At 38.9% G+C, this 23,001-nt stretch overlaps 2 protein-coding genes across 4 annotated transcripts in view; one reads left to right on the top strand and one right to left on the bottom strand.

Moving 5' to 3' along the window:
• The first annotated feature begins 2,699 nt into the window (after positions 1-2,699).
• Positions 2,700-4,676, top strand: CRH (corticotropin releasing hormone). The gene is made up of 2 exons (XM_056109996.1): positions 2,700-3,052; positions 3,810-4,676. Exon 2 carries the CDS (start codon positions 3,823-3,825, stop codon positions 4,438-4,440), a length of 618 nt encoding a protein of 205 aa, XP_055965971.1. The 5' UTR covers positions 2,700-3,052; positions 3,810-3,822; the 3' UTR covers positions 4,441-4,676.
• A 1,112-nt stretch (positions 4,677-5,788) lies between these two features.
• The window catches only part of TRIM55 (tripartite motif containing 55), a 44,088-nt gene continuing 26,875 nt past the window's right edge, over positions 5,789-23,001 (bottom strand). The window contains exons 9-11 of one of the 3 annotated variants that reach the window (XM_056110698.1): positions 22,040-22,327; positions 20,720-20,807; positions 6,686-6,795 (exon numbers count right to left, since the gene is read on the bottom strand). In XM_056110698.1, coding sequence (XP_055966673.1) covers positions 6,785-6,795; positions 20,720-20,807; positions 22,040-22,327 — 387 coding nt within the window. In that variant the 3' untranslated portion in view covers positions 6,686-6,784. Of the gene's footprint in view, positions 6,796-20,719; positions 20,808-22,039; positions 22,328-23,001 lie in introns of all 3 variants that reach the window. The other 2 variants (XM_056110681.1, XM_056110689.1) reach the window with 2 other exon arrangements.

The raw sequence follows: 23,001 nt of genomic DNA on the forward strand, positions 1-23,001 counted from the left end.
TTTATTGGGGTCTTTTATTCAAGGAGGATAAATGTCGTTGATAGTCATAAAAAATCCTGTTACTCCAACTTGGATGGTAATAGAGGAAGACTTATTAAGTGAAATATATTAGAGACAAAAATCCTCACTCAAAAGTGGTATGTAAAGAGACAAAGAGACAGAATGGATAATGCAAATGAAACCAAATCTTTGGATTGTGATAGTAAAATTGAGATTACCAAAGCATAGCAGAGGCAAATAAAGGTTAAAGGGAATGGCAGGGATGGGGTTATGACTCCATCAGTAATATGACTCAAAAAATAAATAGTATAATATAAAAAGGGGCAAATGAAGTACTAGGGTATCTATGCCCATATTTGTATTCTCATGCCTAAGGAGATTTCATCATGGTAATGAAAGTATAAAAGTCCCTCCATAAAAAAGTGTTGTTTTACTCAAATTAACCTCAACTCAATTTGTTTGTGTGACTCCTATTGAAAAAAATACTTTAGCTATGTTATAGCAATAATACACACGGATAGTCAAAAGAATGAATTCTAATACTGACTTTACCACAGACTAGTTGAATGACTTCAGGCAAGTCACTCAAACTCCCCAGTATTAGATAAATCAAATAATCACTTCCAATTCTCACATAAAATGATTTAATTAAATCTGTTTGATTAAACTGTGATAAGTACTGGCTGTTCTACACAGTTCCTCCTGCAGAACTTTTATTTTTCACCTCTAGTCAGATCTTCTTCGTCCCCACACCAACATTCTATTTCAAAAAATCCTGAGTGGGGTTCAGCAGTAGTGGAAAGCTATATAAAATGCCTTCATATAGTCCAATAGGAGAGAAATTTGATTTTCTAGATCCCAAAATATGTTGAATCTTTTCTGGAAGAACCAACCTCCTACATGTGCCCATAAAACTCATCTCCTTTCCTAGTTCTTCTTTTGTATCCATTTACCTGAACTTCCTATTCTAAATCAATGCTAACCTCCAGATTAGCATCCAAGATGAAATTTGCCAATGGGGACCATGCTGGTATGAAGGTAAGCAAGAAAGTTGAGATTTATTCCAATTTTAAGCAGGAGAAAGCTTACAATAACAAAAACTATTGTTCCGTGTGCTTCCTACCAAAATAAAACAAAACTTTCTTCTCAAAGCTCAATATTTTCCATAAATCTTCTATTAATAAGTCACAAGTCATATCTTTTCCATAAGATTTTTCTTATGTCCTAAGTACATTCCAAGGCCTGAGGATATGACTGAACAGTAGACTACTTGCCTTGCATGCATGGTACCCTGCATTTAGATTCCAAGCACCACCTCAAAAGAAGAGCATGTTTTATATTGTAATGATTCAACTATAGAAGGTGTCAGAATTTTCCTATCTACCTTGTGTTTCCAAGAGCAATTGAGGATTACTATAAACCTGAAATCAGAGTTGAAATGTGTATTACATCATTTGTCATGTTATCACAAAGAAAGCATTAGAGGTAACACAAAGAACAGGAAATTTCTGGTAAACAACTTGGATTATTGTATAGAAACTAAATGGAGTCAGAGACAGCCATTTGGGACTTCGTTTTGAATTGTAGAATTAGAAATAACTACCTTTCATACATATATGATTGCCAATATAATTCAAAATGTAAGTGTGATTTTTATAAGTATTTCATCCTGAGGTAGTGCCAGAGAGCCTCTTTATAAATCATATGTTCAGGGAACATAGTTGAATTTGGAAAGAGATATGATTAAACAAACCAACATGGGCATCCCAGATATGGGATGAATGAATGATTTCATGAATGTTGACAGTATTTGGAAGTAAAATGAGTAAAGTGATCTTTTATGGAGTTAATATTCATCAATGAATTTAAAAATAAAGAATTCATCCCCATTATCAAGCAATTTAAACCTTTTGCAAAATAGAATAGGAAGTTAGAATGGATGCTTCTTGCATTGGGTTTGCATTGGACAGACCAATTGTTTAACTCATGAATCATTCACTGGTCTTCTTTTTTCAAGACTACAAACAACAGGAATTAGAAATAGTACTAGGAATGGGAAGAAGAAAGTTAAATTAATTTTCATTTTGAGAGGAGAGAAAGGAGGAGCAGTGAAGTTCTGGGAGAATTTAAAATCCAGATGGTTCAGGTTTATTGCACCTTCACTGTGGAAGTAGCTTTTCTATCATTTTTTTTAAAAAAAGGATCGACAGTCTAAGAGACTTATTGGTTTGGTCTCTGCAGTCTCATAAAAAAACATTATAGAGAGAGGCTTAAAAGCTGCTTGTCCCTGCATTGCTATCTCCTTTTTTCTTCATTCTTATCCAGACAAAGGTGATGGAACACTTTGTCTCTAGCAAAGGGATATTTCATTTACCAAGTTGTTTCAGAGACAACTGGCCAGATAAGTCAGGAGAGAGGGAAGAGGAGGTGCCTGCTTTCACCATAGGACTGTGTATTACCTTGATAGATGTCCCTTCACTCACGCTTTCCCTTCCGCTCCCCTCCTTTCGGCTCTCTTCTGACCCTCTGTTTGGTCTTTCATAGTAAGGTCAGTATGTTTTCACACTTGGGAAATCTCATTCAAGAATTTTTGTCAATGGACAAGTCATAAGAAGCCCTTCCATTTTAGGGCTCGTTGACGTCACCAAGGAGGCGATAAATATCTGTTGATATAATTGGATGTGAGATTCAGTGTTGAGATAGCAAAACTCTGCCCCTCGCTCCCTGGCAGGGGCCCTATGATTTATGCAGGAGCAGAGGCAGCACGCAATCGAGCTGTCAAGAGAGCGTCAGCTTATTAAGCAAATGCTGCGTGGTTTCTGAAGAGGGTCGACGCTATAAAACCCCACTCCAGGCTTTGGGGTGGAGAAACTCAGAGCCCACGTCCGTTAAGAGACTGAAGAGAGAGAAACAGAAGAGAGACAGAGACAGAGAAAGAGAGAAAGGAAAAGTGTGGCAACAGAAAGAAGAGAGGTAATCCCCTGGGGAAAAGAATTCCCGGAGTCCTTGCTCTGCAGAGAGGCAGCATCTACCTGCACACGCGCCAGAGAAGGTAAGGAGCGCCTAGACGGAAACGCGCGTCCAATTTTGCACCGCCAGAGCAGCCAAGCCGTTGCCCGTGTGTTTGCGTGCATGGTGTGTGTATGTGTGTGTGTGTGTGTGTGTGTGTGTGTGTGTGCGCGCGCGTGTATATGTGTATGTGTGTGTATGTTCGCGCGCGCGCGCGCGCGCAAAGGACCGTACCTCAACATTCCCTTAGTAGCTGGGATGTGGCAAAAGCAAACTTAGACGGCTGTTGGTTGTTGGGTGACAGTTTTCACTCACTCACTCCTCCTTGGCTGAGTACAGGAGCCCCTCCTCGGTGCCGAACCCAGAAATAAGGTCGCCAGGGCAGGGGTTGGAAGTATGGGAGGGGGTAATAGTAGTCCCCGATTTGGTAGGAAAACGCTGAAACATTTAGAAAGGGCTGGGGGAGCATTAGAACGGCGGAGCTCTTAAATCTACAGATCTCTAGAAGGCGGGGCTCGGAGTTGAGGATGGTTAAAGGGGCGGGGGACTCACGGACTATCTCTTAGGAGTCCCTGCAGCCAGCCGAGCCCTGCAGACGCCCCTTTTCCAGCTGCCCAGCTCAAGCCCACTTCGAAGTCCTTCCTAAGGAGCTTCAGCACCGCGGACAGCTCCCGCCTGCACCCCACACCCGGTAGGCCGACCCCCCGACTGCAACTCCACGGCCACTAATCAACTCTGACCAACTTTTCTTTCTCTCTCCCTTTTTCTCATCCCACCCCCTTCCCACCTTTGTGCTGCAGCTAACGCCCCAACATGCGCCTGCCGCTGCTCGTGTCCGCAGGCGTCCTGCTGGTGGCTCTGCTGTCCTGCCCGCCGTGCAGGGCCATCCTCAGCCGGGGCCCGGTCCCGGGAGCCCGGCAGGTCCCGCAGCAGCATCCCCAGCCCCTGGAGTTCTTGCAGTCGCCGCCGCAGCCGCAGCAGCCGCAGGCTCGACCCGTCCTGCTGCGCATGGGGGAGGAATACTTCCTCCGCCTGGGGAACCTCAACAAGAGCCCGGCCGCTCCCCTCGCGCCCGCCGCGTCGCCTCTCGCCAGCGGAGGCAGCGGCAGCGGCAGCAGCAGGAGCAGCAGCAGCAGCAGCCGCCCAGCGCCCGACGAGGCAGCCGCCAACTTTTTCCGCGCGCTGCTGCCGCAGCTGCTGCTGCCCCGGCGCCCGCTCGACAGCCCGGCTCGTCCCGCCCAGAGCCGAGCCGAGCCCGCGCGCCGCGGCCGCCAGGAGGCGCCGGAGAGGGAGAGGCGGTCGGAGGAGCCGCCCATCTCGCTGGATCTCACCTTCCACCTCCTGCGGGAGGTCTTGGAAATGGCCCGGGCCGAGCAGTTAGCGCAGCAAGCTCACAGCAACAGGAAACTGATGGAGATCATTGGAAAATAAAACGGGGCGTTGGACCGAAAAGAGTCTGCAGTTAGCACGCACACACACACAATTAAAAAAAAATCACAGTATTCTGTACCATAGCGTTGCTCTGATACCATTTGTTTATTTTTATATAGCTTGAAACGTAGAGAATGTACAGCAAAAGAGCCTATATTCCTTAATTAGCATGCACCTAGTGTATTCACGTGCAGCAAATCAACAAAATGTTGTTTGTATGTGGTCCACGTTTTTGTTCCCATTCCAGATATTTTTGTGTTGTAAAGTGAATATTGAGGCAGGAGGAAAGGTTTCACAGAAAGAAACAGAAGTCACCATTGATTTTGTTTTGGTCTAAACCAAAGAAAAGGTTATTCTCTTGGGTGGAGTGAGACAAAATCTGTAAGCTATTTGAATCAGTATTTTATTGTAACTGTTTCAGTAATAAAAAAAATCTTTCCAATCCTTGGTCAACGTGGTTGTTAAGAGAATGTTGAATATTTATATTTTTAATAAAAGCTGCAAAGGTAAACATGACTTTATTTTTCCTCTTCAATGCTAAGAGAAATACCTTCAGTTCCAGGCTTCTTTCAAACTGACTTCCCCAGGTCAATCTGCATTTTACATTCTACTAAAACACAAACTTATGTCAGTGGCTAAAACATATCCTGCAATCTCCCTGAGCTCATCTCTTGGACCCCAATTACTCCTTGGGTCTGAGCACAATAAGTTAAGAAGCTGCTTTCAGTTTTAAAACTTTAATTCTATAATTAGGATGGATTCCTAATAGAAATAACATCTAAGTCTAACTATAATTGGTGAGATGATTGTGAAGATGAATGAAGAAAGAGGAGAGGGATAGAAGAGAAGTGTTATACAGGTCATACCTCTAAATTATAGGGTCAAAATTCTGCACTTTTTCTATAATACTCACTTTATCATAAAGGTTACTACTGTGGTGCCATAAAGTATATGTTTTCTATTCTCTTTTTCAATGCCTACTTCTAAAAGGAGACACTATAGCATATCCACCTAAGACAATAAAGTTTGATTGCTATAAAATGACACATGGGAAAATTTAAAGACAAAAGAGAATATTTTAACTCTAACAACATGTAGCCTCTTCACTTTTATTTATGCCAACTCAAATAACTATAATTCTTAAAAATGTAAACTATCACTATTCACTACTTTAACTGAAGGTACTCCTGATGAGTTTTACAAAACATTCACCTATGGTAGCTACTTATATATATTTTTTTAAAAAATCAATAAAATGCTAAATACTTCCCTTGGGATACTTTAAAGACATTTAATGAATGAATGAATAAAACAATATGAACTGCTGAATAAACAATCTAGATTATTAGAAATAGCCTTTATTTAAGAGTACATACAGAGTAAAGTCATACTTATTTTCTGAAAGTGGCATTGTGGTGGGACAAATAAAGCATGATTTAAATATATATTTAATTTATTTTAAATATATATATCTAAATTCTGCTATGTGATATATATGTAAATACATGCAGCTGTTCTACAGATCATGAGAGTGATAACTCAGTGGCTGTTATAAGAAGAACTACCCTTTTCAATTAAAGTGCCTGATATATGCATAGCTAAAACTAAGTTAGGAAAAAAACATCACAACTATGGCCTACATCTTAAGCCTTTTGGACTGCTGAAGTATCACCAGACTTGAACATTTTTGAATATATATCCAACAACATCTATTATGAAAAAGAGAAAAATCTTCACAAAATATTTCATAACTTTGGTCAATGTTTTATCTTTTGTCCATTTATTGATTAATCAGTCACTTCTGAATAGACACTAAATTTCACTGACCACTTGTATTGTTAAGGAAGAATGAGAATAAGAGCTACTTTGCCATACTAATCAGCCAGTACCTATGAGACACACTAATATAGTGCCCACTTTTTTCAACACTTGCCACTTATTACTGACTCACACACACATCATACCCACACACTCATCAAAATGTTTCCCACACAATAAAAGATTTGCATAAGATCAAATTTCTCTTTTCCAATGCTTTCTGCAACTTTTGCCCCCTCAAACTCATTTTCCTTCATGTATTATAAAAGTCACTAGGAACTGAAGGTTTATATTTCACTTATTTGCAGAAATCCTGTTCAGAGGTCCTTCCCATCAATCTGCATCAGGTTATTTTCATTTAGGTTCCCTGATGCCTATATTATTTTAGTAAGACAAACTGAGTGGAAATGACCATCACTCATTCAGGGAATTCAACCAGGAAAAGGAAAAGACATGCCGAGCCAGCTCAGAATCAGCTCCATTTCCACTCCCTGTTGCTGTGGCCTGTCCCTGGAGGGGAGGGTCTTCAAATCCAATCTGCAACAGAAGAAAATCTGAATCAGAGAGAACAGAGACTTTTTCTTTGGGGATAGATTGAGGCACTTTGTACTGAGGAGAAACGATAATAATAACTATTATTATTATGCTAATATAAGGCATAATATTAAGGACAGAAAGCAAACTCAGGTTATCTTGGTTATGATCAAGAGCCATAAAATAATTCATGCTCATGATCCAAAAAGGGTCATAATAATGCATGCAATGGAGGGAAGCTTTGGGGAAAGAGTTTAGGCTATTCTAATTTTTTAAGTCTTTGTGTATATTATTTACTGAAATAAAAATTTCATTGAAATGAATGAATTTTGGATTTAGAAATGTTTGTAATGAAGAAAATCATAATTGAAGTGATACTTCTACATCATCATATGATATTTTGGGGCATAATATACTTTTTCAATGTAACAGTAAAATTTTCTACAAGGATGTAAAAGTAGGTATTGATGATTATTTATTTTGCAAAACTGTAGGCTAAATTTTGACAAATTCTGAGTGAACAAAACTTTTTCTCTAGGCAATGAAGTTTAATAAAGAGAGATTTCATTTCTAAAGAGATCTTTCTTTAATGAATATCTCTATAAAAGATACTTATCTGATAAATACTTATCAGACACAAGGTGAATGACTTAGAAGTAGTATAATCAAATAAGTGAAATTTAGATTGCTTTGAATTAAGAGCAAGGATTTAACAAAATGAGGAACAGTCATAAGGAAGTCAGGCTGAAATCGAATTTGATATATAAATGAAAACTCAATATATTTCCAGGTACAATGATAAAATAATTTTACCAAGAAATCTATCAAAAGCAATGATCATATTCTTATGATTTTGCAGGTAAAATTATTCAACAGACTAGAAAACCATTGATTTCAAAGCAATAAGATAGGCACATGCATTAAATTTAGAAGCTCTGGGTGATTTTATGAAGCTACTATATGAATTTGCTGGAGCGGGCCCAGTAACGTCTCCATTGGAGACTTTGTTGTTACTGTGTTTGGCATATCGAATACTCTCGGTAGCTTGCCGGGCTCTCCGAGAGGGGCGGAGGAATCGAACTCGGGTCGGCCATGTTGGCCGCTTGTAAGGCAAATGCCCTACCGCTGTGCTATCACTCCAGCTCCCGACAAGCTACCGAGAGTATTCGATATGCCGGACACAGTAACAACAAAGTCTCCAGTGGAGACGTTACTGGGCCCGCTCGAGCAAATCGATGATCAACGGGAGGGCCTTTACTTTACTTTACTTTACTATATGAATGGACAACATCTGTACAAGCAAAGTAAAACTTAGGTAAGTATGTTGTTTTGTTGCCAGTCAAAATAGTTTTTAATAGAAAAAAATAAGTGCTTATTTATACCTTTTCAGATTTTTCCCTAAATGTGTGTTTCAGATCATGTTTTTAAGTTCAGTAAAATTATATTAAATCCTTATGTCTCTGAGATTATCTTTCTCACTGCCGTATTACTCCTTGGTAGAAACTTAACATAAAATTATATTAACCACAGTAGAATAAAACTGAAGAATGTGCTTTTCTCTGAAGGAATATTTGAGCCATCAAGTGAAATTGGATTTTATTAATGTTTTTTAAAAGCTGATTTTAGAATATTCTGGCAATGGGTTAGAGACTGCAGTGTCCATGAAGTTGAAGTGGAAAAAACATCTTCTGTCAGATTTCAGTGCCTATCTATGCACATCAAACCTTTCTTTCCCACCATGAACATCTCATCCTCATGAATCTTAATAAAATCAAAAACCCAAAAACTGGACAATTATCTGGACATATTGCTGATACTTTGGGAGACAGTCTTTATGAATGAATAGTGAGTTCTACATGAATAAAGAGAACTTCAGGCTCCACTCTATAGCTTCTTTTCCTTTAAGGCAATTCCTAAACTAGAGGAAACTTGCAAGAAATTTATTCTAAAGTAGCTGAAGGGTGACTAGTTATTAAGGGGTTTTCTGTAGTGGGATATAACCTTTGTGAATCTGCTGGCATATTACATGTTTTGGAACATATTTATATTTTGGGGCCCTTATATACTTGAGATGAAATTTTATCATCCATTAAAAATTCTTAGTCTTCAAAACTTGACAAGAATTAATATGGGTTTGCTGCTTTTATACCACCCATGATTTCCAGTGGTTATTCAAAATACTGGAGCTTTAGCACAGCAGTAGGGCATTTGCCTTACAAGCGGCCAACATGGCCGACCCGAGTTCGATTCCTCCGCCCCTCTCGGAGAGCCTGGCAAGCTACCGAGAGTATCTCGCCCGCCGGCAGAGCCTGGCAAGCTACCCGTGACGTATTCGATATGCCAAACACAGTAACAACAAGTCTCATGATGGAGACGTTACTGGGCCCGCTCGAGCAAATCGATGAACAACGGGAGGACCGTGATCCATGATTCAAAATACTATGGTTTAGTGTAATCTTTTGGAGAAAATGACTAGTGTCAGAGAATGGGACAGAAGCAGTGATTATCTTGAATATCTTTTTTTGTTTTGTTTTAGGGCCACACCAAGTGGTGCTTAGGGTTTACTCCTATGTGCTCAAGGATCAAACTTGATGATGCTATGGGATCATATGTGGTGACTGATTGAACTAGAGTCAGTTGCAAGCAAGGTCAAGCATCTAAACCCCTGTACTAAACCCCTGGCTTCTGACCTGAATGAGCACCTTTAAGTGATTGCTCTTAAAAATTACGACTTAAAACAAGAACTTGGTCTTGTTTATATGAACTTGAGGACTTACCAAGCATATCACCAAGGAGTTATGTGTAAAGAAATATTCTGTATTTGGAGTCCAAGTTAAGCATTGTAGGACATAGAAAAATCACAATCTCTCTGAGCGTTAGCTTTATCTTTTGTAAAATAGATATTCAACTCTATCTCACATAGGTTTTGTAAGGACTGGATTGTTTGACCCCAGGCACCACATATGGTCCCATGCACTGTAGCACTGTCCTCCCGTTGTTCATCCATCACCCAGTAACATTGTGAGACTTGTTGTTACTGTGTTTGGCATATCATATACATCATGGGGAGCTTTGCCATGTGGGTGAGAAACTCTCAGTAGCTTACCAGGCTCTCTGAGAGGGGCGGAGGAATCAAACTAGGGTGGGCCACGTCGGTTGCATGCAAGGCAAATGCCCTACCCTCTGTGCTATAGCTCCAGCCCATATGGTCCCTGAGCACAGTCAGGAGTAAGCTATTACCACAGCCAGCTATGACCCCAAAACAACAACATCAAAAATAGCAGCTTAAACATTAGTTAGGCGAATTTACACTAAAACATGGTTTTTTTCTTAGTAAAGTGGAACTTGAACAACTCAGAGCCAGCTTGCTGTCCCGCTTTTCTCCTCTGCTGTAGGGCTGGTCTCTGGGTCCTTGACCACTCACTGTACTTACAGAGTCACTCTGCTCAGGGTAAACCTAAGAAGCAGCAAAGTAGATACTGTATTTATGCTTCTATTAATATTTTTCTTTCACCAGGCCTACCTTTTTTATTAACACATTCTGTTCTCTAGTCGCCTAATGCTGCTGTTAGTAGGCTAGTTTTTCGCAGGATGATATCAAAGGAAAAAGAGTAAGATAAACAGTGGAGACTTGGGTTTGATTTTACGCTAAAAGTAATGGACTTTTATTTATTTATTTATTTATTTATTTATAACACACTGCAATGCTCAGAAGTTACTTTTGGATCTACACTCAGGAATTACTCCTGGCAGTGCTCAAAAGACCATATGTGATACCAGAATCAAACCCTGGTTGACAATGTGCAAGGCAAGTTCCCTACCTGTTGGATTATTACTCCCACCCAACGGTGATGAACTATTTAAAAAAAACTTCTCGTAGGAAAATTGTTTAATCAAACCATGAAATAGTTTTCAGTGTTCAGGTGATTCCAGGCTTGTCCTTAAGCACTTCACATGGGGGACAAAACCTGGTGCCAATTGGTGAACATGCTCTTGTTGTGCCACACCAGTAACTCCTTTACCTAGATGCTTCTTGCCATGCGTGATTCACGGTTGAACAAAATTAAACAGATGCTCTCCCAGTATTTACTCTGGTATACTTCAGGATAGAGTCGTTCATTCACGTAGGGAAATTATTATTTTCCAGCTCTTCTGAAGAAAAAGATTAAGCTCTGCCAGGTAATTTTGATCAGCAGCCAGAGCATCCAGCTCCATCTAAGTTTCCCAGGGCATCAATGAGTGCCAGCCACAGCTCTTCCCCAAAGGGTCATTCTCTACACCACCCAGGAATGATTTTTTAAACTGTATCTGCTCTATGTTTTAGGCTTATCTAAGTAATACTAAATGATCTTATGAATTGCTTTGCGATAAAGACATTAATGGTTGGTGGTGGCTCAAGGCCCAACCCTGATAGCATTGACTATCATTTAATATTCTTAGCCTGTACTGAAAGATGACTGTGGTGGATATATATGGTTAGTCACTGGACACATCTAAGGGAATATTAGAAGCAGTGGGGGAATTTGTGTCTAGGTTCCCGTGCTTGGGCCTCCCTGTTCTCTCTGTCTATGAATGTCTATCACAGATTCTTCCTGACCGAGGCTCTGCTTACTCCCTTATTTTCTTGTCCTTTTAGTCAATCCAGAGAACTCTTGCCCACCAGTTATAAAATACATTTGTCTTGGAGGAATGTGAATGGGAGGAGTAAGGCTAGACTTGAGGCTGCTGAGTGGGCAACCATCTGGTATCTGCCTTGCACCTGCTAGGCTGGGTCAGAGAATTAAAGCCAAATGCAGGAAACAGGTGTGCTTAGCTATGTGAGGTCATGCTTGGAAAGGTTTGTTCAGAAAGACTAAGCCCAAGCTTTGGCCTGCCCCTGCTACTTAGAATTCCTAAACATAAGAACCTTGGAAAACCCAAGCACTATGAATTCCAGACAGGATGAGAGTATAGCCAAGATACTGGGTCAGCCCTCAATGCCTGCAAAGTAACTGAGGCATCATTTATGCCTCATAGCAAGGGCCTTGCCTTGGAAACTGTTTGGCAGGTCAGCCTTGAGGACTTTTCCTTCATATAAATGAGGACATCTCTATTTGGTGGCAGAGAAACCCAGGTATGTTAGAAATGAATTAGAGCTGTGAAAATATAACACTCTCTCCATGAAAGCTAGAGTAAGGAAAGCAGCACTTGCTGCCCACAAAGATTCTGGAAGTAAAACACTCATGAAAAAAACCCTTTTTTTTTTACTTTGGAGGATTTATAGCTATACACAGTGATGTATGGCTTTCTTACAAGTGACTAGATGTGATTTGGGGCTTTCACTGTCATTTCTTGCTAAAGGAAGATTAGAAATCAAAAAAGATTTCCTCAGACCTATATAAAAACAAGCAGAAACTGGGCTGAAGTGAAGGTCATTTGTCATGCACGTGTCCAATCCAAGTTGGACCCTGGTCACCCCATATGGTTTCCTGAGTATCTGCAGGTGTGGTCCAAAAAATAAACAAAAAATAAAAATTAAGCTCACGAACTTTTTCTTAACTTAGAAGATATATGGAATAATCTTGTTTTTGTTTTATTCTGAAACGTGATTTCTAGAAATTGGTAGGAGAGAGTGAAGAACAAGGATGAGAAACTGATGAGAAAACATTGATGTCACTTATAACCTAGCAAAACTCTAAAATCAGCTTTCTCAGATACACTTATCATGACTATATGTTCAATGTGTATGTGTTCTGAAAGGAAAACTTAATTACAAAGGACAGCTAATCAGTTCAGTAATTTCTTATAGACAGGAATAAGTTCTATTGTTAGATAAATAGGCCAAACAAAAATTTTCAAGAAAGCCTTGGGATGTAGATAGCATTATTCAACCTCAAAGAAAACTCAGATTGAATAAAGTTGAGAAACTTGTTCTAAATAACCTAAGGATAAAGAATTGAGGGTTGCTAATAATAACAGGAAGTCCAAAGAAGGTAGCTCATATTGTTGAACTAATAAGCCCCAGAAAAGGAACTGACATCACCATTTGAAATTGAATGGAAAGCTGGTCATCAGCATGGGGCAAAACTAAAGAATTAAAGTGCTCTCAGCCTACTTAGTGATCCCTTCTCTATCCCAGCTGCCTTCTCCCCCAGCTCACAAGTCAGACTTTCAACAGTGGCACAATCTTCCTGGCCCTTGTCTCTATTGTCCTTGGGTTTTAGTCTCATATTATGTTATTTTATATTCTACAAATGAGTGCAGTCATTCTATGTCTGTCCCTCTCTTTCTGACTCTTTTCACTTAACATGATACTCTCCATGTCCATCTACTTACAAGCAAATTTCATGGCTTCATCCTTCCTAACAGCTACATAGAATTTCATTGTGTAGATGTACCAATGTTTCTTTGCTGAAAGTAGATAAAGGATCAAACACAATGGCCTCTCAGTGTCTGTACTGCAAACCATAATGCCCCAAAGTAGAGGGGGGGGGGGGACTATAGCTGGCAATGCTCAGGGTTTACTTCTGGTTCTTCAGTCAGAGATCACTATTGGAGGTGTTCAGGGGATCATATGGGGTGCTTGGGATTGAAGTTGAAGAGGTTTGCTGAGTGCAAGGCAAGCATCTTGCCAACTGTCTCTGGCCCATGTATTGGTTTTTAAAATTATATTCACATGGTGATAGGTTAATTCTTTGTCATTATAAAAAATGTGGGGAAAGGGTGTTTCATGAAATCACTGAAATACACTAACACAGGAAAAATACACAGGATGTATAATACTAACAAGGATCTTATGTTACATCAGAATAATAAGCAATTAAAAAATACAGGAAACAAAACTCAGCTAACTATGTCATACATAACCCCCAGAGAGCTTTCCCCTGCATTACTGTTTTCATGGAATTGTAGAACTACGGGCACAGGTTGCCAGGGGAAATGAATTCATTACACTGTTCACACACAATTTACATTACACTTTTCTCTTTATAATGGAAACAACCATTTTAGTTTCCTGTTACAGTGACATTTAACAAGCATGTTCTTTGATCTTAAGAAATACAATCTAGTTTTAGTGCAGATCTTTTTTGTACTTTTTTCAAAGCCTTCAAACTGATATTTATTAGGCTGTATGTCATATCCCCAGAAGAAAAATGAAAGCATAGGAAAAGACCACCATTGTAGAATGCAAGAGGGTATTAATCATATTAATGAGATAGACTCATTGCAAAAACTTAATTGTTTAAGAAAAGCTTTACTCTTCTAAAATTTTAAAATGTAAAAATATCTGAGTTTTATTATCATATAATTTTCAGGATTATCTAGCCCAAAACCATTCTATATACGCAAGCCAGTCCTGGACTCTGATGAATTTTCTTTCTATTTTTACCAAACAAAATTCCAACACAGTCAGGGTATCAGTGATTTGTAAGCCTGAATCTCCTAATTCATAAAACATAAGCAAGAGCTCTCAGTAGGGATTTCTGCTTGAAAATAACTTGACACCGAGCCCCTCAATTAAATTTAGAGAACATAGTTAAATTTTCATTCATTTCCGTTTGTTTTGAAAAATTAAGTAGATCGTTTCAAAGAATGTAGGACCTATGGTTACACTCGTGGGAAATCATGTTTCTTTGTTGCCTGCTTTATTTTTTAAAATATAACGTAATAACTTGAGAAATTAATTTCTTGCAGAAAAGTAGTTTTCCAGCTCTCCAGCCTCAAGTATCTCTCACCTTTTGTGTTTGGTGGCAGATGGAATTTCTATTTGCTCTCGAAATTAAAGAAACTTTGGTCTCAAAGTTCATTTGCAAGAAAATGATTTTTTTATGCAAGCCTCTCTCCCTGCAGAGCTAAGGGTGAAGATGCAGTACGGGCCCCTCTTTGTGATGCTTTGGTAAGTGATGAGATCTAGGACCAAGGGATAACCACTGGTGTGGGGGAGGGCCCCACCACTTTGAACTATGTCACTGGCCTCCTCAAGATAATTTTATCTCTTTGCTTGTGATACCTTCTGAAGACTCAGAGCTCCATGCAACAGTAAGTCCTTGGAGTTTTGGTCTTATTCATTTCTTTAGAAAAATGGTAATTTTCAAGGGATCTGAATTTTAAGGTCTGAAATCCACGTAATGATTTCTGAGAACCTAGTCAATAAATCTCAGACTTTAGTAAGGGAATAAAAGAAATATTTATTGTCTCTTTCAAGCATTTAAGTCACAAATTAAATCCTTCTTCCTTCTTCCTTCCTTCCTTCCTTCCTTCCTTCCTTCCTTCCTTCCTTCCTTCCTTCCATTTTTTTCTTTCTTCTTACCTACCTACACTCCTTCTTCTTCCACAAACCCCCCACCTCGCTCCCTTGGGAGCACCTTTATATAGTTCATACCAGGCCAACATTTATAGATTCTAAAATGATCCTGAGTCATTTTTTTTAGGTGACACTTTATTTACACTTTATTTACTGGCCTTGACCTCCAAATATCCCTTCTGCTACTGGAGGTTGATGATTTCCAAGGTATGCTGCTCCAAAGGCTGATGTTTGAGCTCATGATAGGCCAAATAGGAATGATCTGCATCTTCTTGTAAATGCCTGAGCTAGGAACCCTACGTTTTATCAGTTAAGGCAAGCCTGATGTTGGAGGTTCCTGGTCCATGGATAGTGGCCTCTGCTAAGATAGGCATGAACTGGTCTTTAGCTCAAAAGTCATCCTTTAAATATTTATTTTATTAGAAGGCATAGGTTAGTGTGTGTGTGTGTGTGTGTGTGTGTGTGTGTGTGTGTGTGTGTGTGTGTGCGTGCGCGCTCACGTACATGTCTGTCTGTCTGATATAAAATTGTAAATAAGATATTAGTTCACAGGGAAATAAAAATTTTGTATCAAAGCTAAAATTACAGTGGCACTGCCCAGTGACAACTAATTATGAGATTACAAAATTCAGCTCAGTCATTTAAAAGCACCAGGCACCTCAGCGATCCCAGTTTCAGCTCTGCATGACCCTGTATATGGCTAGGGAAAAAGAAGAAACAGTATTGCTTTGTTTGAACTCTTGTGAACTCTTGCCTAGGGCCAACCATTTGAACTCTGACTGATCATCAATTACTTTTTCTTACAGGTTTTCTTCCTATACCCTGCTTTGTACTTTTCTAAACTACCCTAAAAGTAAAATATGGAATCAAGGACCCTCCCTATACCCACGTTAGCAGGCAGACACAAAAAGAGAGAAGGGAAAGAATTTTGTTGTCATTCAACGTATTTTAGGATAGGCAATTCTTCTAATAACAAGCAGCTTTCAAGTGATATACAGATAAATTGAAATATAGCCATACCATGGAATACAACCCAGGAATAGAAGGAATAGGCTATTTATACATTTAACAAAAGAAATTAATTTATACTAAGTAAAGAAGCTGGTTATAAAAGATTACATAATTTTATTTTATTTTATTTGCTTTTTGGATCATACCCAGCAGGGGTTCCTCCTGGTTTTGCATTCAGGAATTACTCCTGGCAGTGCTTGGGGGACCATATGGAATGCCGGGGATCAAACCCGGGTTGGCCACGTGCAAGGCAAACGCCCTACCCGCTGTGCTATCTCTCCGGCCCCTACATACTTTATTTTAAATTACAGGTCCTTCCAAAACTTGCAAAACTATGACAGGAAAACATTAGCTGGGGTTCATGGACAAAATCAACTGCAAAAAACATCTGAGGGGTGTTTTATATTGATAGAAATATTCTATATCTTATTTGTAGTGGTGGATATATAATGATACTTGTCTACCAAAACCCACTGATATTCTGTGACTTCCTCTAACATGAACATTCTGAATCTTCACTACTGGGAAAAGAGGTCTTTTAGAGGTCTGAGAAATTTTGAATAATTTCATAGTTGAGCCAATATCACATCTCAAAGGAATATAAACATTCAGAAGTATGATCATTCAGATAAATGAGTATTCTGGAAGAGATTTTGAAAACAGTTTGAAACATGGGGATTAGTTAAGGCAAGTAATACATTTTGAAAAATATAGTGACATCTATTTTACTGAGAATCAATTATTATTGTTATTGTCACTTACCGAATATCAGATATCAGACCTAAGTCACTCCCAAGAAAATATCTTGAAATTCTTTATAAAATTCTTAGTATTAGGCTTTTTCACTGTCGAATATTATATAAATCAATGAACATGAGTTAGACAAGAAGTAATGGGGCTGATAGTTAAGTCTTTTTTTCCCAATTACTTTCATCTTTCCAGCACTCTGAACTCGTAATAATTTCCACAGAACTTGTTTGTCTCTTTTCTGGATTTAAAAATGGAATGTGGCAAATTAACAGTCTAATCTTGAAACAGTATATAACTAGACTTGAAGTGCTTTTTCAATTGCCACTTCATATATACATATATAAATATGTATATTTTATTCTTTATAGAATAAAAATTTACAAAGATTTTATTGTTAAAGTTCTTATCTCCAAAGCAAATGTCTCTCACTGGGTCTTACAGGGTAAAAGAGGGTCCTCTGACGTTGAGGCAGCTCAAATATTAGTCTCAGCAGCTGTCCAGTTAATCCACCAAACAGGGCATTATTGTTCTGGAAAATCTTCCTTAAACAGTTTCTGATAAATGGTCTGGGCAAAATTCTTCTATACAAAGATACTAAGACACATTAAATAACAAGAGGAAGGAAAACAGGACAGTACTTTATTGTTGCTATTCTTACTTCTAGAAAAATATAATTGCAGCATATATTTCAAAAAATGCCCATTTGTGTATAGTAGTTGGCTGGACAGACTTTGTGCTGATCTCCAGTGTTGATATACAACGCAAGTGATGGAGGAAGATGCTGTCCTTACAGCAGATGGAGACAGATTCGATTGAGTCCACCTAGGTCATGGGTTTCATAGAAGCAGCTTTCCAAGGAAGGTTGATATGTTTCTTAGGGTCCTTTTCCATTACCTAATTATTATTCTGTCTTCTGAGGTTGACTAGGATATGATATATTTTTTTAACAAATTTTATTTATTTTATTTGTTTTGTGGGGTGGTCACATCTAGTTGTGCTTAGGATTTATTCTTGGCTCTGCACTCAGGAATTACACCTGGAAGTGCTTGAGGGACCATATGGGTGCCAGGGATCGAACATGGGTTGATTGTGTGAAAGACCAGCACCCCACCTACTATGCTATTTACAACCCCTCAAGAATTATTTTTTTAGTTTGATTAAATGCTATTTTCACCAAATTCTGTATTAACTAAACATATAGCAGGTAGGGCCTAGAATACCAAAATTTAGAGGGTGATATTGCAGTGAACAACCAGTTCATAAAGAGGGGCTTTGCACAGTGTGGTTTATCACCTTTTTTACTAAGGTTTCTGGAAGAAATGGAGCGTGACAATTTTCAAAATAACTCCTGAAGAATGAATGGGAAACAGGTGTTTCTATATTAAAGGTTTTAAATAGGCTGTACTACAGGAATGAAATTTGATGGAGGGCCAAGTTTAAAAATTATTGAGAAATTATTTTCTTCTTAAGAATGACATTGAGGAAGCAGTGATGCTTCTATGACCTAACTTTAAAAAAAGGCCCTTCATTTACCACTGGAGAGAACTGACACTTAAATTTTGCCATAATCAATTTCTTAAAAAATTTAGAATAAATAGGTAAAAAGGTGAGACATAAATAAAGTAGAAATTAATAGCTTCTGAAATCACAGACAGGTTTCACTCTTGGGAGTGGTTTTTGAGGAAAGCACCTGGAATCAAAACATTTGCCTTTTAAAAATTTATGGTACCATTGATGGGGCTGAAGTGAGTTTTAGTTCAGTTTTGAGCTTGAAATGCTTCTGAGTTTCTAGGCAACAACATTTCTTGATATGATATTATAAAATAAAGAACAATGAAACAGATTAAGAGTCAAGGAGAACTTTTGTGTTACATCCTACTTATTCAAGAAACATTAAAAATGAAGTGTGAAATTCAACAAGGTAACCTAACACTGGACAAATACTAATCTAATGAGTTGGGTTCTTAGGCTATTATGAAGAATTGTGTCTGTAAAATAGTCATAGAAAACAAACCCTTGTTATTTAATTAAGGTCACTAAGTGGGGGTGTAGGAAGGAGATAATGAATGAAGCATGGGGAAAGAAGTGCAGACTAGTCAAAGTGACATAAACATAATGATAAAGAATCTTTGTCTCTTGGATGGTGCTGAAGATGCACTAAATCTGTGTACCAAATGCATAAACATAAACTATTGTAACTGTTACCTCAAATAATTGATTATATTCAATTGAATATATTGAAGCCAGAAATCTGATAATACAACAAGATTTCTAAATATCTGTCCACGTTCTTTTTCAGGGATCAGAAACCGTGTAGTGTATGGTTTCCTTCTCTAGGTTAATGGCTCTTTCATAACCACTGAGAACTACACTAGCAAGAGTCTGTGTAAGACTGAATGTCAATTTAACTACCCGACCCCACCCTCACCTAGTCTACCTTATCCCACTGAAAGATGCAGTTGAATATAGGGTACATGACATGGGGTCAGTAAATCACAAACAAGCATGATTTATCTTAAAGCCTCAAAATAGCAACAAAGTACTAACATAGCCCCAAACCTAAATTCTCTGATTATATACCAACTTCAATTATTTAGCAAGGAATGTTCTTTCTCCCTCTTTTGTTCTGCTGGCCAGTACTTCTTCCTCTGTTATTCACCACAAACTACAACTGAAGATGGATTTAAGCACTTGAGAGACTGTAAACACACTCAAAAATTTTGGGGCACACAGATTCTTGGCTGACCATTGACCTGTGGGACAAGTCCTATCCACATTGTTACAGACATGATAAGGATTCATGTAATTCCCACCAACACTGCTGAACAGGGAGCTAAGGAGACAGGGGAACTCTGTAATAAAGCTTTCAGAAGTCAGTCAACCCAGAGAAAAGTTAAAGAACATAATAGATAACAAGAGCTGGGACCTTTCTGCACCTGCACCCTGAATTGCTTCCAAGCTACAGGCCAAGCAACTGGGCCCCAGGTTCATAAAGTCATTTACCCTCAAAGTATATGGAGTTTGAATCTTAAAAATGCTACTAATTAGAGATAACATTCAAAAGGCAATTGTAGAAGTAATATAACAGTCCTTAAGTAAACCTCCTAAGAATCAAGAAAAGCTTTTAAAAAAAGAAATAAGAAAAGGGTTAATTATGTGAAATGTGACGGAAAAGTACAGGAGCTGTATGTTGGCTTTCTAACTCTTCTTCGGTTCTTACTCTTTAAGACATGTAGATGAGGGTCCGACTCTCTTCATTCAGACTTAGCACAACTGCAATCCTCTTCCTGTTTCTGCACCGGGGACACCCTTCTTTTAGGGACTCCTTTTCTAGTGGAGACACTATAGAATCTGAGCACTCAAGGAGAACTGAAGAATCATGTAGCCCATTTGACACACCAGCACAAGGAATGTCTGTGGCAGTATTCCTAACAGAGTTCTGGCTTCTTCCTACGTATCTTTGGTGTGAGCAAAGGAAATACTCTGACCTCATCTATGAAACTCTTACTTATTACTGACCCGTCTATTACTGTTCCTCTCTTTGTGTTAGGGACAGCATATTCTCATAACATTTTGGACTACTTTTAGAAATGGTCTACCCTAATGATTGTCCTTTTTTTTACAGGATGACCAAATTATCTTTAACAATTCACGGAATCACTGTTCTGAGTCAGGGATCCTTTCACATGCAGGAAAGTATCTTCAGGTAATTGAATTTTAGGAAGCGGAATACAGTATTATCAAAGAATTTGCTTCATTTTAGATGGTTGAGTCTCAAGGTTGGGGAAAAACTCATTTCTCAGCCTGCAGAAGAGGAACATTATGGGAGAAAAAAACTACGTGAGTTGGATGTTAGTCAATGGGAAAAAAAATATTTCCTACCCATTAAAGTAAAAATCAAGCATTGAATCTGACGCCAGATGTAGTGAAGTATAAGAAAAGCCAAAAGTGCTAGGCAGATTGCTAACTCCTGTGAGAAAACAAGAAGAAAGCTTCATTGATATCATCACAAATAATCTTTTGATATCATTTATATGGACTTTTCATTTAGTTTGGAACCCTATTCCATGCTTCTCAGTGAGGAATTGTACTAGTCTCTTTAGACTCTACTTCCCTGAAACATTCAAAAACTTTCAAACTGTTAGAAAAATCACATTTCTAAATTGTTTTAACCTAAATTTTCACCTCAAAATGTTTTCATTCATTTTAATTTGTAAAAATAAATATATAGCACAAAAGTAACTTCTTTATAATTTTCTAAAAACAATTTCATTCTCTTATGAAATTGAAGTTCATTTTACCAGATATGGTGATGATAATAAGTAATTTTCTGAATTTTGGGGGGAAAAAAGGTTATTGTTCATCTCACCTGATGGCTCAGGAGCATAGAATGAGAGTACTTTTTGAGAGTTCCTTGATGGGGTGACAGTCAGACCCGCATATCATCTAAGAATGCTCATGGGGTGGAGTAACCATGTACACTCTTCCTTGTGAAGAAACTGCAGAAGATTCTTCCTATAGAATCTTCAAGTCATGCAAATGTCTAGCACCCAGTGTTAGGAAGGAGACACAGACTTCAAACTTTTATTATAAAAAGAAAAAAAAAGAGAGTAACCTGTACTTTTCTGCTACTAGGACCACAGCTTAGGAAGCACTAGTTCACCAAGCCAATTCTATACTATTGTCTAGCCATCGTCAGCAGACTCCCAGAACACATGAATGAGAGGTTATTTTCCAGAGCATATTTAAAACCCAATTAAAATGTGCTTTTTAGGGGTTGCTGGAAAGGACATAAAAGCAAGTCATTAGTCTTTAGAAGCCCAAGGTAGAGACAGAAAAAAGCAGCACAAGGGCAAGAGTCCATGACAGAGGAGAACCAAAACACCAGCCAGTCGCTGTAGACAAAGTGGTCTCCAGTGCATGCCAAAGCATCAGCCTTTCAACTTCAGGCCAAAGCGCCAGCCTCGCTTGCGATTCATTGCCCTGGAAAACTACGTGTGAGATCAACCCGCAGGGGCAAAATGAAGTCAAATTTGTTTCATGTTTTTCCTTTTACATAAGACAAACAAGTCAACCTTGGGAGCCTGCATTTCCCCAAGACAGAGTTCCTCTCTTCCCCTTTGAGAGTCTTTCTTGCTGTGATTCCAGAAGGGCGCTAGGCAGCACAGGGAAGCATTCAGACACAAAAGCAAGAACACTAACCTGAGAAGTAGCTGCAGGTGAACTAGTTTCCTTACCACTCACTGCTGCCCTCTCATTGGCTGCAGCTTCTGCCACTTCTGCCTTCTGCACATTCGCATCCTCAGAACCTGGAGGCCCTATGTGCCCCAGACCTTCGCTCCCAGGGGTGGAGGGTGGGATGGTGGTGGCTTTCCGAGTTTGGCCTTTATACCAACTAGGGTAAAACAAGGGATCCGCAGGGTCCGTTGCTGCCGGAACTGGAGTTTCAGACTCTGTGGTCTGCTGAGAGCCAGTGGGCACAACCTCCCCCTTAATCAGGACAAATACATTCAAAAGTAAAAAAGAAAAAAGAAGAAAAAAAAGCAATTGATTTTAGTTTCCTTTGCCTTTGAGAACTAAGAGGTCTCTGAGTGCGGTGTTTGATTGTGCGTGTTTTAGTTCCTTCCACTCTCTGCAGGTGCTAAAGGAAGGAGTCCTGACGGATGGGCCCCTTCTGTCATGTCATCTGCATGTGCCCCCGTTTCCTTTCTGGACTTGTATGGTAGCCTGGGCAGGCAGGGAACAGGAGCCTAAATGAAATCTCCTGATAAAATATCAGGTACAGGACAAAGGTCACTCACTCTTTTGACCAATATTAAGTTTTGACATTATATGTGGCTCCTCAAAAACCTCTTCTGAAAGTCAAAATCGATTTTGTTGATTAAATTTAACTCTCATTTGATAATCACACCTCTTTCAATTTCAGTGTAACTGATATATCCAGAATTTTGAGATTCTAAGGAACTATAAATAGTATGTTAGCCTAGTTTCCTATGGAGACAAGAATATAAACTCTAATTTTGAGTTCCCCTTGAGCTTTTGTTTCTATGGATCATTTCATCCCACTCTGAAAGGTGCAAAACCAGGACTTCCTTTGATGAGTCTGCATGGTCCACAAACTCAGCGGTTTGGGAGCTATCAACTGTGGATGTTATGAAGTTAGC

The sequence above is a fragment of the Sorex fumeus genome, unplaced genomic scaffold, assembly GCF_029834395.1.
Source record: "Sorex fumeus unplaced genomic scaffold, SorFum_2.1 ptg000002l, whole genome shotgun sequence".
Classification (NCBI taxonomy): Eukaryota; Metazoa; Chordata; class Mammalia; order Eulipotyphla; family Soricidae; genus Sorex; species Sorex fumeus.